This window comes from Lipotes vexillifer, unplaced genomic scaffold (genome assembly GCF_000442215.2).
Source record: "Lipotes vexillifer unplaced genomic scaffold, Lipotes_vexillifer_v1.1 scaffold621, whole genome shotgun sequence".
Lineage (NCBI taxonomy): Eukaryota > Metazoa > Chordata > Mammalia > Artiodactyla > Lipotidae > Lipotes > Lipotes vexillifer.
The window spans coordinates 1,216,671-1,231,842 of NW_006792411.1; the positions used below are offsets into that span (position 1 = coordinate 1,216,671).

Here is a 15,172-nt window from a genome sequence, read left to right on the forward strand (position 1 = left end):
ACTATAAACAAGATGAAAAGACAACCCTCAGAATGGGAGAAAATATCTGCAAACGAAGCAACTGACAAAGGATTAATCTCCAAAATATACAAGCAGCTCATGCAGCTCAATATCAAAAAAACAAACAACCCAATCCAAAAATGGGCAGAAGTTCTAAATAGACATTTCTCCAAAGAAGATATACAGATTGCCAACAAACACATGAAAGGATGCTCAACATCACTAATCACTAGAGAAATGCAAATCAAAACTGCAATGAGGTGTCACCTCACACCGGTCAGAAAGGCCATCATCAAAAAATCTACTAACAATAAATGCTGGAGAGGGTGTGGAGAAAAGGGAACCCTCTTGCACTGTTGGTGGGAATGTAAACTGATACAGCCACTATGGAGAACAGTATGGAGGTTCCTTAAAAAACTAAAACTAGAACTACCATATGACCCAGCAATCCCACTACTGGGCATATACCAAGAAAACCATAATTCAAAAAGAGTCATGTACCACAATGTTCACTGCAGCACTATTTACAATAGCCAGGACATGGAAGCAACCTAAGTGTCCATCGACAGATGAATGGATAAAGAAGATGTGGCACATATATACAATGGAATATTACTCAGCCATAAAAAGAAACGAAACAGTTATTTGTAGTGAGGTGGATGGACCTAGAGTCTGTCATACAGAGCGAGGTAAGTCAGAAAGAGAAAAACAAATACCATATGCTAACACACATATATGGAATCTGAAAAAAAAAATGGTTCTGATGAACCTAGGGGCAGGACAGGAATAAAGATGCAGACGTAGAGAATGGACTTGAGGACACAGGGAGGGGGAAGGGTAAGCTGGGATGAAGTGAGAGAGTAGCACTGATGTATATACACTACCAAATGTAAAACAGATAGCTAGTGGGAAGCAGCTGCATCACACAGGGACATCAGCTTGGTGCTTTGTGACCACCTGGAGGGGTGGGATAGAGAGGGTGGGAGGCAGGCACAAGAGGGAGGGGATATGGAGATATATGTATACATACAGCTGATTCACTTTGTTATACAGCAGAAACTAAAACAACATTGTAAAGCAATTATACTCCAATAAAGATGTTTAAAAAATTAATTAATTAATTAAAAATAAATGCTGGTATACTCACAAATGAAGAAAAAAAAGAAACTGACATTAAAAAATAGCACCTTGTACAACAGCACCAAAAAAATATATGAAATAAGAATAATTCTAACAAAATATATGCTGAATCTGTATGCTGAAAACTAAAAAAGAACACTAAGGAAAGATGTCAAAGAAGACCTAAATGAATGGAGAGATGTACTGTGTTCATGGAAAGGAAGGCTCATCAATATTGTTCAGATTCCCTTCTCCCTAACTTGATCCATGGATTCAACTCAATCTCAATCAAAAATCCCAGCAGACATTTTTATAGAAATCAACAAGCTGATTCTATGGTGTATATGGATAGGCAAAGGAACTAGAATAGCCAAAACAATTTTGAAAAAAGGAACAAAGTTGGAGGACTCACACTACCTGATTTCAAGACTTACTGTAAAAATGTATTTATCAAGACATTGTAGAACTGGCAAAAGACAGATCAACAGAACAGCACAGAGAGTCCAGGTATAGACATATAAATGTGTGGTCAACTGATTTTGCACAAAGATGCAAAGGCAAGTCAGTGGAGAAAGCACAGTCTTTGCAACAAATGGTGCTAGAAAACTGGACATCCACAGGCAAAACAATGATGATAATAATAGTGAAACTCACCCATACATTATGCATGTAATATAAAACGTAAAATTATAAAACATCTAAAACACGTGACCTTGTGTTATGCAAAGCTTTCTCAGATAAGCCGCTAAAAGCACGATCCCTAAGAAAAAATGATAAGCTGGACTTCACCAAAATTAACTGCTTCTGCTCTATGCAAGACACTGTTAGGAGAATCAAAAGACAAGCCACAGACTGGGAGCAAACGTTTGTAAAATATATAACTGACAAAGTACTTGTATTCAGAATGTAAAAATAACCGTCACAATTCAGTAATAAAAAAAAAAAAAAAATCACCCAGTTAAATAAATGGGTAACAGGCTTAAACAGATACCTCACCAAAAAAGATATATAGATAGCAAAAAAGCACAGGAAAAGATACTCAACTTTAGTCATTAATGAAATGCAAATAAAAAGCCACAATGAGCTACCACTTCCTATCAGAATGGCTAAAACAGAAAAAATAAAACTGATAATACCAAGTACTGGTGAGGATGTGAAGCAACTGGAACTCTCACACATTGTCTTGGAGATGTAAAATAATACAGACTCTTTTGGGAAAGTTTGGCGGCCTCTCCTAAAGTTAAACATACACTATCATCTGACCCCCAAATCCTACCAGCTATTCTTTATTGTCTCTTCTTCCAGTTCTTGGGTGTTTTCTTTCATGGTTTTAGGTTTGTAATCTGAGTTCTGCCCCTTTGTTTTTTAGATTTAATGGCCTTGGATTAGGGTTTCTCAACCTTGGCCCTATTGACTTTGGAAGCAGATAATTCTTTGTTGCGAGGGATGTCCTACGCACTATGCAGGATGTTAATAGCATCGCTGCCCCTACCCACTAGATGCCGTAGCACCCTCTCCCCAGTTGTGACAACAAAAACGTTTCTAGACACTGCCAAATGTCCCCTGGTGAGCAAAAGAGTCCCTGGTTGAGAATCACTGTGTTAGAAGTCCTCACAAAATATCTCAAAAATCTCATTTGTGACACTTCATCTTCCATTTCCAAGGACTCCCTTGGATATATGGTACAAAACCATAATTCAGCACCAGTCAGGTGTTCGGCAAAACGCCTCTGACAGCCCCATTCAAGGCATCATACAATTGAAAGGATGCATTAGCTTAGAAGTGTGCTTTTCAAGCTTGATGATGTGGTTTTCCAGGACGGAAGATGAGAAACAGCCGTTTAGAAAAGGGTCTGGAGGTTTCTGCTAAAGGCACTGGAAACAGTAAGAAGTCTTATACCACTGACAATGGAGGGAGAAAGCAAAAGAACATTCAGAGTAGAGTCACATGGAGCTTCTTAGCAAAGGGACACCTGGACCTGCTCATGAGTAACCCCTGAGGACTGGGATGGACCAGCACCACTCTGGCTGAGGTCTATAAAGAGAGGCTTTCTACTACATGTCAGAAATCCTGCTTTCTGGTCCAACTGCACATCTTTGGAACAGTCCCTGGACTTGTTTCCCATTTTCTCATCAGAAGAAATGATCTGGCTTTTAACTAAAACTTCTAGGGTCCTTCCAGGAATATAACTCTGTGATGTTATAGAGATCCAAACTATTTAAGAAATAGTTAAATTATGTTTAATGAGTTTGCCTAGGAAGGCAGGAAAACAAAGAGCTCTGGAAAGACTTCCTTCAAGACTGATTGAATTTGTTTTCAAATTTAGACGATCTAAGAAGTAAGTTACAACTGTCCACTGAGTTTCTCGTGGATGTTAAGTGTACTGTGTGTATGGAGACTGAGGACCAGACCATCAATTCCATTCTCATAGAACACACTTATTATACATTTATTCTATTTCTATATGTAGACACACACAGTACTAGATTTAGTTAATTACTTGAAACAACAACGAAGAATAAACACGTCCCCATTCAACTAGCTTACTAATAATGATTTCTCCTATATGCATACCTCCTAAATGCTGGAAGGTCATTAGTATGATATTTCATAACAATTGCTGTAACCATGAAAGAGGTCCCACGAGGCATCTCAAGTTTTACCCTCTGTTATTTTTGTATGTTTTCTATGCCTGAGATCACACCATGACTGGCTTTCTCACATTCAGTGGCTCATAGGGAGATGGACAGGGTGAACCCTTCCTTGCTCTGAACTGATTAAAGTCAAGTCCACGTGGGTCTGTGTATGGTCTTCTCCAGCATCCACGTGTGGATTTCTCTGATGCAGCAGTGGGCTGGCTAATGCATCTGTGGGTAGTTCAGAGCCTGCTCAACTGGGGGTCCTACTCATGCCCACTTTTGTCCTTCACCCCTGCTGGTGCATCCTAACCACCAATCCAAGGGCGTACCCAAGCCTCCCCGCTGGGCTTCACCAGCAGCCCTCACACAGGTGACCTTTGTGATCAAAGGTCTTCGGACTGTGGAGTAGGCAATGGCAGGGCATGGGATCGTGGGACACCTGGTTGGGGGGGGGGGGTGCCCAAGGACAAAGGCCCAGCACCACTCTGGCTGAGGTCTATAAAGAGAGGCTTTCTACTACATGTCAGAAATCCTGCTTTCTGGTCCAACTGCACATCTTTGGAACAGTCCCTGGACTTGTTTCCCATTTTCTCATCAGAAGAAATGATCTGGCTTTTAACTAAAACTTCTAGGGTCCTTCCAGGAATATAACTCTGTGATGTTATAGAGATCCAAACTATTTAAGAAATAGTTAAATTATGTTTAATGAGTTTGCCTAGGAAGGCAGGAAAACAAAGAGCTCTGGAAAGACTTCCTTCAAGACTGATTGAATTTGTTTTCAAATTTAGACGATCTAAGAAGTAAGTTACAACTGTCCACTGAGTTTCTCGTGGATGTTAAGTGTACTGTGTGTATGGAGACTGAGGACCAGACCATCAATTCCATTCTCATAGAACACACTTATTATACATTTATTCTATTTCTATATGTAGACACACACAGTACTAGATTTAGTTAATTACTTGAAACAACAACGAAGAATAAACACGTCCCCATTCAACTAGCTTACTAATAATGATTTCTCCTATATGCATACCTCCTAAATGCTGGAAGGTCATTAGTATGATATTTCATAACAATTGCTGTAACCATGAAAGAGGTCCCACGAGGCATCTCAAGTTTTACCCTCTGTTATTTTTGTATGTTTTCTATGCCTGAGATCACACCATGACTGGCTTTCTCACATTCAGTGGCTCATAGGGAGATGGACAGGGTGAACCCTTCCTTGCTCTGAACTGATTAAAGTCAAGTCCACGTGGGTCTGTGTATGGTCTTCTCCAGCATCCACGTGTGGATTTCTCTGATGCAGCAGTGGGCTGGCTAATGCATCTGTGGGTAGTTCAGAGCCTGCTCAACTGGGGGTCCTACTCATGCCCACTTTTGTCCTTCACCCCTGCTGGTGCATCCTAACCACCAATCCAAGGGCGTACCCAAGCCTCCCCGCTGGGCTTCACCAGCAGCCCTCACACAGGTGACCTTTGTGATCAAAGGTCTTCGGACTGTGGAGTAGGCAATGGCAGGACATGGAATCGTGGGACACCTGGTTGGGGGGGGGGGAGTACCATAGAGCAAAGCCCTTCACCGGCCCCCACCAGCAAGAATCTCTAGACCTTACTTTGGAAACTGATAATAATGATAATGGTAAGAATAACCGAAAGGGCCACCATGCAGTAAGTGCTTACCAGGTGCCAGGTGCCTGGCCTGCGTTCTGTCATTTAGTCTCTATCCAGAACAGCTTCATGAGTGATCCTGTCATTACCTGCTTTCACAGAGGAGACAGAGGCTCCGTGAGTTGCAGCAGCTTGCCTGAGTTCAGAGTCGGGATTCAAACTCGGGTCTCTCTGACTCCAGGCCCACACAACCACTTCCCTATGATGCCATCCTAAAAGAACTTGCTTCTCTCTTTACAAGTGGAAAAGACCACCTACCCCCTTTCCTCCCTCTGATAAAAATGTAGTATGTTCTCAAACTTCTTATAACCATGTAATATGCAACTCTTTCCATATTGACAGCCTCTTACAACAATGGCAAGTCTGGGCTTCCCTGGTGGCGCAGTGGTTGAGAGTCCTCCTGCCGATGCAGGAGACGTGGGTTCGTGCCCCGGTCCGGAAGGATCCCACGTGCCGCAGAGCGGCTGGGCTGGTGAGCCATGGCCGCTAAGCCTGCGCATCCAGAGCCTGTGCTCCGCAATGGGAGAGGCCACAACAGTGAGAGGCCCGCGTACCGCAAAAAACAAAACAAAGAAAGAAAAAAAACCAATGGCAAATCTGAGGACAGGGCTGTGTATGATTTGCTCATCACTGCCTAATACAGGGGTGACAAACAATAGGAGCTCTAAAAATATACACTGAATAATAAAGTAACAAAACCCCTGCAGCTAGCTCTGGGAACCGGAAGCAAGCGCAAGCCTACACTTTGCCTGGCTCCACCGTGAATCAGGTTAAAGCCAGCAGCTCTGTTCAGTCAGCGAGCCAGAGTCCTGGCAGCAAGAATGCCTCATGGGAGGACAGTGACAGGGTCACAGTCTTAGCAAACGGCAGAAGCCAAAAGGGCAAAGAGGTCAAGCTTTTTCTTTCCATGAAAACTTTTTGAAGAAAAACACCCAGGGAAAAAGAAAAACCTAAACACTGAATCTGAGTAGAAGCCCAAGTACCAGATCCCACGCACTGCCTCAGAATTCACTGACAGGCTTGAAAACCCTCCCAGAACGCTGCCAACAACAAGAACGTCCACCTTTGTTAAAGGTCGGTGCCGGCCAAGGGCGAGGAACTCCGTGGCGACCCCTCACACCTCCCCGTCCCAGGCACCTCCTCTTTTTCCCACTTTTAAAGTCCCCACAACTCCTTCCCCCACCCGCACACACAAAGGGTGTGCATACGTGACGGGGTGAGGCACCAAGAGGAAACTGGAATCCGCGGGGTACCTGTTCTGGGGCAGACACTGGGTGCTTCTCATTTAATGCTCAAAATATCTGAGAGGAATGCACGGTAAACAGCACCGAATCAAACAGCAAACTCCTGCCTCTGACTCACCTCCCTCCGTGATTTGGCCCCTCTCTACCTGTCTGATTTCATCTCGTCCGAATCTCCCAATCGCTTCCTAAGCTCCTACCACACTGACCATTTTTTCAGTTCTTTCCAAGCTCTTTCCCACACCTCAGGGCCTTTGCATATGCTGTTCCACCCTCCTGGCATGTTCTTATTACTGGAATGTTCTTTGCACATGCCGTTCCACCCTCCTAGAAACATCCTTCTGGTCTCAGCCTAAATGTCACATACTGATCTCTCCGTAACTTCTCTAGTTAACCAACCTATTTGCTCTCACAGCATGTATGCAATGGGCAAGTGTTTTTTTATTTGATGTTGTGCTTTTTTTTTCTGGTTTCCCTGGCAATTAACAACTCCTTGAGTGTAGGGACCCTATCTATTTTGTTCATTACAGTATCCCTGGCACCTCATACAGTGCCACACATGTAGATATTCAATAGAACAGTAGCTGAATAACTCTCACTGTGACAGAAGGCAGCCAGAACTCAGGCAAGAACTCAAAAAAATATTGCTGGCTCGGTTCCAGACCACCACAATAAGGAGAACATCTCAATAAAGCAAGTCACGTGAATATCTTGGTTTCCCAGTGCATATAAAAAGTTATCTTTACACTCTACTGTAGTCTGTTAAGTGTGCATTAGCATTATGTCTAAAAAAAACAACTGTATATAACTTTAAAAATATTTTATTGCTAAAAAAATGCTCATCATCATCTGAGCAAGTTGTAATCTTTTTGCAAAAGTAACATCAAAGATCACTGATCACAGATCACCATGACAAATATAATCATAATGATAAAGTTTGAAATATGCAAGCATTACCAAAATGTGACACAGAGACAGGAAGGGAGCAAATGCTGTTGGAAAAATGGTACAGAAAGACTTGCTCAGCGCAGGGTTGCCACAAACCTTCAATTTGTAAAAAAAAGAAAACACGGTATCTGCGAAGTGCATTAAAACAAGGTCTGCCCGTAGCTTGTCCAAAGCCCAGCAGTTTACTTTGAGCCACACAGCCGAGACTTGGAACCAAGTCTGTGCTCCCAGCACTGGGGCTGGGGATGTGCTTAGTATCAGCTTCTCCCGCCTCCCCTCCACACATCTCAGCCCACTGGCCCATCTCTCAGCAGGAGGTTCAGGACCAGGATAAGTCAAGGCACTCACCTCAGGCACAAAAAGAATGCCAAAAAACTCAGTAATCAAGATAAATACAATGTTAAAAACTCAAAATTCATGCCAAAAAAAAAATTATGAACAAAATTCAAATACAGACAGGATCAAGTCCTATACTTGCAGGGCTCAGCCTCATCGCCTCACACTAACCCCAGCCCTGTCGGATCCTGCCTATTTTATTTTATTCTATTTCATTTCATTTATTTTTGGCTGCACCACGTGGCACGTGGGATCTTAGTTCCCCGACCAGGGATCAAACCCGCGCCCCCTGCATTGGAAGCGCGGAGTCTTAACCTCTGGACCGCCAGGGAGGTCCCCTGCCTCTGTTTTAAATAGCTGATATTCTGTTCATCATGAATATTTTACATGAATTTTTATTTTAAAACACTGCATCAGAATATTATTTATCTTGATTATTGAGTTTTGTGGCACCTCCTTAAATTCTGTGCCCTAGACAAGTTGTCTCATCCCAGCCCTGGCCCTGCTCAGCCAGCCAGTGGCCCCGGTTCCCACAGGCAGCCACCGGAGGGCCCTTGGATGCACCAAATGTCATGTCCATCACAGTAAAGTCTAGGAGCTGGGTTCCGAGGTCCCCGAGCACCATGGACTACCCTTAGAAGCTGTTCACCTACTGCTCCCATCTGGAGATTGGGAAGCAGCCTTGACTGGTATGCCTGCCCCAGGGCTTCTACCCTCCTCGTCCCCCTCCTTCCTCCTGAGAGTTTAGCAAAGAAAGTCTGTCCCAGCTTCCCGGTGTCTGGCTCCACAGGGGGAGGTGTGGGCTGCTCTCTGGGACCCAGATGCCCTCCCCGGGCAGGCTGAGAAATACGCCACCCTTCCCTTGTCTCAGGACCATCTACCTCTTTGCCACCTCCCACTTCCCCTTCCAGCTGGATGGGGAAAGAGGGAGAACAGGCACGTAGGTCCAAACTAGGGGGCTGCTGTTCTGGGGGAAGGGAGAGTAGGGCATGGAGGACGTGTGTGCACCCATCCAGCACCCACTGCCCCTCTGGAGACAGCATCTCAAGTTTCCCTGAACTGCCATCCCTTCCTTCCCCCTGCTCTCTTTCAGTGAGGGCTGCTAAGCTGGGGGGATGTACAGGAAGCTGCCTGAGGCCACATGGCGAGCGCCTGCCTGAAACCAAATCCACACAGAGGAAAGCAGAGCCCAAATGATGGGGAAGGGGCTCCTAATGGCACAGCGGGAGGGTGTAGATCCAGACATAGCTGGATGTGAGCGTTTCGTGTATACAAGCTCCCCCCAATTCCCTCTGTTTCTGAGGCCAGGTTGAGTTGGGTTTTGATTACTTGCAACTGGGAGGGTCCTAATCCTCCTAGACACCCCTGCTTCCACCCAACACGTGTTCACCTCCTTTTTCATCAGCTTGAGCTGCTCCTGGAACCTGGCGTAGTCCCTCTCCTGCTCCAGGCGGATCCGCTTGGCCTCCTCCCGGCGGCGCACAGCATGCTCTTGCTCCATCTTCTCCACTTGCTGCTTTTGCTGACGCTCTAGGTTCTCCAGCTCTGTGTCAAAGAACTTCTTCTTGGCCTGGAAGGAGCAGAAAGGGAAATTCAGGAAAGTCACCTTATACCTGGGAGGGAGATGGGGAAAGCCCAGAGCCCGTGCTCAGACCTGGGTTTGGTGGTACACGGGCCCCTCACTGCTGTGGCCTCTCCCGTTGCGGAGCACAGGCTCCAGATGCGCAGGCTCAGTGGCCATGGCTCACGGGCCCAGCCACTCCGCGGCATGTGGGATCTTCCCGGACCGGGTCACGAACCCGTGTCTCCTGCATCGGCAGGTGGACTCTCAACCACTGCGCCACCAGGGAAGCCCCAGACCTGGGTTTGAATCCCAGGTCTACCACCTCTTTGCTGTGTGACCTGGGACAAGTCACTGAACCTCTCTGAGTCTTTTTGCTCATGTGCAAAAGGAAGACCAGACCATCTACCTCGCAGGGTTGTTGCATGGGGCTCAGTAAAGGTTATGCCCCTCTAGAGATCCTCCTGCGTGACTCAAGAGGAGCATTGTGACCTTCATGCAATGCTGTCTTTATAAGTCAACGCCTAATGAGATGGGGAAACAGAGGAATTGGGCAATTGTTGTGAATTATTCTCCATGCCCAATCATCCTCACTCTGCAACTTCCGCTTAAAGAAAACATGGAAGCAAGAAGCCCTATAGGGACCCATCTTTTCTCACGCTCACATTGATTTCTTGTTCAAAACGTTTGTGCATCTGCTCCAGCTGCAGCTCATGCTTGCTGCTCAGCTGGGTCTGGTTCCGATGCTCTTCTTTCTGGAGCAGCCGAAGTTCTCGGAGTTCCTGGCGCCTGAAGGGTGGAAGGATGTGAACATTTCAGTCAGAAAGTGCCCTCAGTGATCATATAACTCATAGCTAGGGACACTGAAGGCTGGGGCGTGGAGAGGCGTCACACAAGACTGGGGTAGAGGCATGACGCGAACTTAGAACTCAGACTTTATTTGACATTTATTGACAGGCAAAACATTAATAATTTTAATATATAAAGAGTGCTTCCAAATCCATAAGAAAAACAGGAATATCCTAATTTTAAAAAGCGGCACAGAACATGGACAGACATGAAACAAAAGACAAAATCTTTAAATTAGCTATGTGGATATGAAATACAAATTAAAAAGAAATAACATCTTCATTAAATAGGCAAGAATATAGGGGGAGGACAATGCAATAAGTCTCTGCCTTTTGACACAGTAGGTTCCACTTCTGCATACTGATTCTAAAGAGAAATTCATAGATGCACAACAAAATTGAATAAGGATATCCATAACAACGCTATTTTTAATAGTACAAAATTAGAAACAAATGTCCATCAATATAGTCTGATTAAATATGTCCATCTGATGTAATTTTATACAACCATTAAAAAAATCAAGTTCTCAGAGATACTGAATTACATGGCAAAAAAATCTATGAAAAATGCAGCAATCCTTTATGAACAGATAGGGATTGATCCCTGAATGAAAAAAGCAAGCTGCTGAAGAGTGTGGGTCTCTTATGCTACCTACCATCTGGGTGAAAAACAAAAAGGACCCTATATGTGTGTGCACATGTGCATGTGTGTGCTTACTTTCCTATTTAAACACTGAGTGTTTCTGGAAGGATTACACTGTAAAATATTAACACAAGGAGGGGAGCTGGATGGCTGGCAGAAAAGTGAGAGAGGGAAATTTTTCGCCGTTTACCCTCTTTTTCTTGTCGAGTTTTGAACCACGACATTACCGATTCAAAACGTAAATACAATAAAAATTTGACCCCAACCACACAGTGTACCTTCATTTGGTAACATACCTATTGTCACTGTGTATATGTGTGTACACAGAAAAAATACTGGTGGGATAAACCCCACCAATTGTGTTTCTTTCTGGGCAGGTCCATTAAAAATTGATACGTATCATTTATGGAATCAGAAAAGAAATTAAAACGATGCAGAAAGAACTTGGGCCTCCTGACCGTGAACGAGGGGCGGTTCCCTGGCAGCCTGTGTCCTATTCCAGTCCAGCGTCTGCAGCCTGTACCATGGCCACCCCCGCTGTGGGGCTTTCCTCACAGCTCTGAGCGGAACAGCTGCAGGAGGAGAGGCCTGCACGCTCTCAGGGGTCGGGGGGCCTTATTTGAATCTTAGCTCAGCTCACTTTCCCTTAGGCAGTCGCTCAGTCTTTGCAGGCTCTGTTCCTGCATCTGTAAAATGGGGAGATAATCTTTACCTCTCAGGTTCTTTAAGGTTACATGCGATGATACCTGTAGTGTCTGCCTGGCACATGGCAATCACTCCCCAAGTGGTAACTTCTCGAATGATAACGAGAAGAAGAGGTAAAGGCTGCCCAGTCTCTGGGAAAAGCCAGAAATGCCTTCTAGAGGCACAGAAGAAAGCTTCCTTGGGAGCCTCTGCGTTTGGGAAGAGAGGAGACAGGAGGTGATTGCTGAGAGCTGACAAAGAGAGGGAGACCCTGACACAAGAGAGACTAAGGCTCAGAGAACAACTGACCAAAAACCGAACAGAGATGAAGGTAAGCAGCCAGGTTCTGACATTTCCTCCTTGACCAACCTGAGTTCTCACAAGGGAAAGGCAGGCAGACACAGGCTTAAGAAGGAAAGAACCAGCAATTTTAGGCAAAACCAGAAGGAGCTCTGACCTAGCAGCCTCAATCTGTGAGAGCAACTATTCGGTGACACCATTCAAAAGCCTACGTGTCACCCAATCCTCCGGAAATGCTAGGATCCAGGTACGACCAGGGACGTGGGCCAGAGCCCGCCACAGCTCGCAGCCTGGAGGCCTGGCCACATTGACAGGACGTGCGGACCTTCAGACCACAGCAGGCAAACAAGCAAAGCCTTGTTCTTTCACTGTGAGCACCTCGTCTCCACCGCGGCTAAATCTCACCTTTCAAACCTAAGTGGCACCCACTCCTCTGCTTGGGAGGAAGGTGGAGGCCCAGTGCCAGGGCCAGAGGCATCGCTTCTAGACGGGGTGTGCTGGGTCTGGAATTTCAACCCCAGGAACCTCAACTGCCCAGAGGGGAGGTGATGGAAAGGAAACTGAGTCCTTGGGGTCTGAAGAGTGAGGAGTACAGGTCTTCTCCCAGGTGACCATTAAAACAGAAGGTGGTGTCATCGTCCAAGAGCAACCACACCCACCCCTCCCCCAGCCTCAAGCCTCTCCAACGCACACAGATGAGGACACCAGTGCGTGTGTGTGTGTGTGTGTGTGCGTGCGTGTGCGTGTGTGTACACGCATATGCGTGCATGCAGAAACTCCACCAATGAAAAGTCTGCCTCTCATCCCCCTGGCTCCTAGAGGGCAGAAATGCCCCCAGGCATCCAAAACTGTTTCTATTTGGCTTTGGGATGTCTGTGCTTTTTTTTCCTCTCCTTTTTATTTTATTTATTTATTTATTTTTACATCTTTATTGGAGAATAATTGCTTTACAATGGTGTGTTAGTTTCTGCTGTATAACAAAGTGAATCAGCTACACATATACATATATCCCCATATCCCCTCCCTCTTGCATCTCCCTCCCACCCTCCCTATCCTACCCCTCTAGGAAAATCAGGCCTTGTTTCTTTCTTTTTTTTTTTTTTTTTAATATTTATTGATTTATTTTTGGCTGTACTGGGTCTTAGCTGCGGCACGCATGTGGGATCTAGTTCCCCGACCAGGGATTGAACCCGGGCCCCCTGCATTGGGAGCGTGGAGTCTTAAACACTGGACCACCAGGGAAGTCCCTGTGCTTTTTAAAGATATGAATGTGTTTGATATGTTAGAGATGTCCTACAAATCAATCATGAATTTAGCCTTCAAAGGCCTGGCCTCAAGGGAGATTCGTGGGTCCAAGGCCTCCCTCCCTAACTGCGAAGCCCCTCACCCCCACCCCTGGCAGCCCCCCAGCAAGCTTCCTGGTCCAGTGGAAGCCGGGTAGAATCCTCACACAGACAGAGCTTCTCACCTGGATGACCTGAGGCAGGTAAGTTCCCACCAAGAAACAGTTTCCTAGGGCTTCCCTGGTGGCGCAGTGGTTGAGAATCTGCCTGCTAATTCAGGGGACACGGGTTCGAGCCCTGGCCTGGGAGGATCCCACATGCCGCGGAGCAACTGGGCCCGTAAGCCACAACCCCTGAGCCTGCGCGTCTGGAGCCTGTGCCCCGCAACGAGAGGCCGCGATAGTGAGCGGCCCATGCACCGCAATGAAGAGTGGCCCCCGCTCGCCGCAACTAGAGAAAGCCCTCGCACAGAAACGAAGACCCGACACAGCAAAAATAAATAAATTAATTAATAAACTCTACCTTAAAAAAAAAAAGTTAAAAGAAACAGTTTCCTAATTTACAGGACGGCCGAGATAGGGTCTCCCTGAGGAGGGCTGTCAGAGCGCCTGAGCGCCTTAAAAGTGCAAAGATGGTTCCTAGCCAACAGCTTTGCCTCACACCCTCCTCCCCACACCAATCCCTTCCAGTTTCACGGAGTTTGTCTCCAAAATGCATGCTGCATCCAACCACTTCTTCCCTCTGTCTGGCCACCATCCTGGCCGGGGTCTCCCTGGATCCCTGCATCAGTCCTGCCTCCCCTCTACGCCCAGACTCGTACGGCAGCGGAGCTGGCTTTCAAAAGGGATGTTACCGCTGGCCACTCTCCACCTGCTTCACTCCAGCTACTCTGGGGATGAAATCCACACTCTTCCACCCCTGCCCACGGGCCAACATGACCTTGGCCCTGCAGGTCCCGGGACGGCTCCCCATCCTTTCCCTCCCACCTTACACTCCACACTCCAGCCCTGCCCTCTCAGGTCCCAAAACAAGCCACGCGGTCAACCCTCAGGCCTTGGCCTTGCAGTTCCCTCCGTGATCCCCCAGCTCTGCTCGTGGCCAGCTCCTCTCAACCTCCTGGCTCTGCTCAGGGGACTTCCCACAGAGCGGCGTCCCCGACCCCGGCCCAGGGGCTCACTATCCTGTCACCCATATTATTCCCTTCACAGCGTGTGCCACAGTTGGGAATTGTCTTGTGTGCTGTTTGTTGGCCCATGAGGTGTAAGTTTTACAAAGGCAACAGCCTCAACTGCCTGGGTCACCACCATGTCCCCCAACCTGCTGGGGGGTGTGGATACATGGGTGAATGGCTGGCTGGCTTGGAGGGGAGGGTGGAGGTCTGGGTAGGTGGGTAGGTGATGGATGGGTGGGTGGATGTGGGGTTGGGTGGGTTAGAGAATGCAGGATCTCAGGCAAAGCAAGCTTCCTTTTGTGTCCCTGATCCCACACTTGATGCTGTAGACAGACAAACAGCTCTTGCGCCAAAAGGACCCACGCCCATCCCTCTCACCGCATCCCCACCCTATCACCACCATCAGCGGCCCTTCCCAGGCTTACCTGAGAAACCTCATCTCCTCGCCCTTCTTCTCATCGTCACTGATGATCTTGGAGGTGGTGATGCTCACCTCCACGCCATCCACCACAAACCTGCGTGTCCTCTTGAGGGTCTTATTGTGCAGCCTCGAGTTCTGGCCGGGGCAGATCATCAGGCAAAGCTCAGCATCACCGCTAAGAATCCATGGGCGACACAGAGGGTGCAGCCCACAGCCCTCCTGGCCCCAGAGCCTCAGCCCCGTCCAGGTAGGAAGCGACTGTCCATCATCCCCCTCTTGCCTCAAGCTTTTCAATGGGGGGGGGGGGG

At 46.8% G+C, this 15,172-nt stretch overlaps 1 protein-coding gene across 1 annotated transcript in view; it reads right to left on the reverse strand.

The window, feature by feature from the left end:
- Positions 1–15,172, reverse strand: part of STK10 (serine/threonine kinase 10) — a 132,487-nt gene that overhangs the window by 31,752 nt on the left and 85,563 nt on the right. Inside the window, exons 10-12 of the mRNA XM_007465538.1 lie at positions 14,869–14,999; positions 10,180–10,303; positions 9,344–9,523 (exon numbers count right to left, since the gene is read on the reverse strand). Of these exons, the coding sequence (XP_007465600.1) occupies positions 9,344–9,523; positions 10,180–10,303; positions 14,869–14,999 (435 nt within the window). The remainder of the gene's footprint in view (positions 1–9,343; positions 9,524–10,179; positions 10,304–14,868; positions 15,000–15,172) is intronic.